General features: G+C 62.9%; 1 protein-coding gene across 1 annotated transcript; it reads right to left on the reverse strand.

The window, feature by feature from the left end:
• Positions 1–292: 292 nt before the first annotated feature.
• LOC132520420 (proline-rich protein 23C-like) lies at positions 293–1,120 on the reverse strand. Its single transcript, XM_060149168.1, has one exon. The coding sequence runs from the start codon at positions 1,118–1,120 to the stop codon at positions 335–337; it is 786 nt and encodes a 261-aa protein (XP_060005151.1). The 3' UTR covers positions 293–334.
• Positions 1,121–1,302: the final 182 nt, after the last annotated feature.

Genomic DNA, 1,302 nt, shown 5'->3' on the forward strand with positions numbered 1-1,302 from the left:
TAGGGTGCCCGGAAAAGGATGGCTTTTTAGAGAGAAGTGCTGGCGCTTAGGTTTGAAGCGAATGGGAGGGGGGTAGAGCTGCTTAAGGGTGCCCTCCCTAGAGAAAATCTAAGGAGCAGTCTGGCTGTCGGAAAGCAGACTGTATTTCAAGCGGCTTTTCTTTGCCCGGGTGAGCTTCCTTTCAGTCACTGATCAGAATTCTGCAGTGCAGCCTGCATCCATAAAGCATCTGTTCATATGATTCTTACGGTGTGTGCAAGGTACACACAGCCAATATCAGAAGACTCTCTCCTGGTCCCCGTTGAGTTGGCCAGGAATTGTGGGAGGCAGTTGATTAAGGGAACAGGCATTTCCGGATCTTGCGTGGAGGACCATGAGGGCGCTGGGGACGCTGGTGAGGACCTGGACTTGGAGAGGGAGGTAGAGGTTGGAGTGGTGAGTCAGGGAAGGGCTCTAGAAGGTGCAAGTCCAGGTTGTCGTCGTGGTGAGGAGAGCGTCTCTCTGGACTAGTGTTGGGGGTCCGAGGGGACGGCTCTGAGGCTTGGCCCAACAGGTGGAAGCCAGACATACATCCAGCCGAGGGGCGGAGCCCAGCGACTGAGACTGCAGCAGCATCTGTCCCAGCCGGCAGGAAGTCGGCGGCAGCATCCGCGTCCTCCTCGTTGACCTCTTCTTGGCAGGCGATCTCTGGGACAGCTGCGCACAAGAATCCCGGCTCCGGGGCCACGTACTCCCCGGGAGGACTCAGGAAAGCGCCCCGTCCCAGGCCCTGTCCCCACGGGCCTTCCACACCCGGGCCCAGGAGGGCCTCAGGGACCAGCATGAGGATATGATCACCGAGAGACACTTGCAGCACGGACGTTGGCTCGGACTCCAGCAGCAGGTCGACGTCGTCCAGGGGCACGTGCAGGGCACAGCCGGCGGGCAGGACCACCACGAAGATGAGCGTGTCCACGGTCGGGGGCCAGGTCAGGTTGTCCAGGCTGGGCGCCGCCCTGGACTTGGACTCGGGGCCCGCGGGCTCCTCCGTTCGCCGGCGCTTGGCAGGGCCTGGTCCTCCGGGATGCGGTCCCCACCGGTCCGCAGGGGAGGCGCTGGGGCTACGGGGCCGGCTGCCCATCTTCTCAATGTGGCCGCGGGCCTGGGGCCTGGCAGAAGGCGAGGAAGGGCTGGGTCCTGCAGGCAGTGACAGATCGGTTTGACAGGTGAGGCCGAAGCAGGGCGGTGGGGCGCAGGACTGCGGGACGAAAGAGGAGCCTTCGGAGCTCTGGCGGCGCCTCTCGGGATCCCTCAGTCCTGGCT

Source organism: Lagenorhynchus albirostris, chromosome 5 (assembly GCF_949774975.1).
Source record: "Lagenorhynchus albirostris chromosome 5, mLagAlb1.1, whole genome shotgun sequence".
Lineage (NCBI taxonomy): Eukaryota > Metazoa > Chordata > Mammalia > Artiodactyla > Delphinidae > Lagenorhynchus > Lagenorhynchus albirostris.

Bases quoted from the DNA above. Each gene is read 5' to 3' on its own strand.
- LOC132520420 (XM_060149168.1), bottom strand. From the start codon at position 1,120: ATGGGCAGCCGGCCCCGTAGCCCCAGCGCCTCCCCTGCGGACCGGTGG.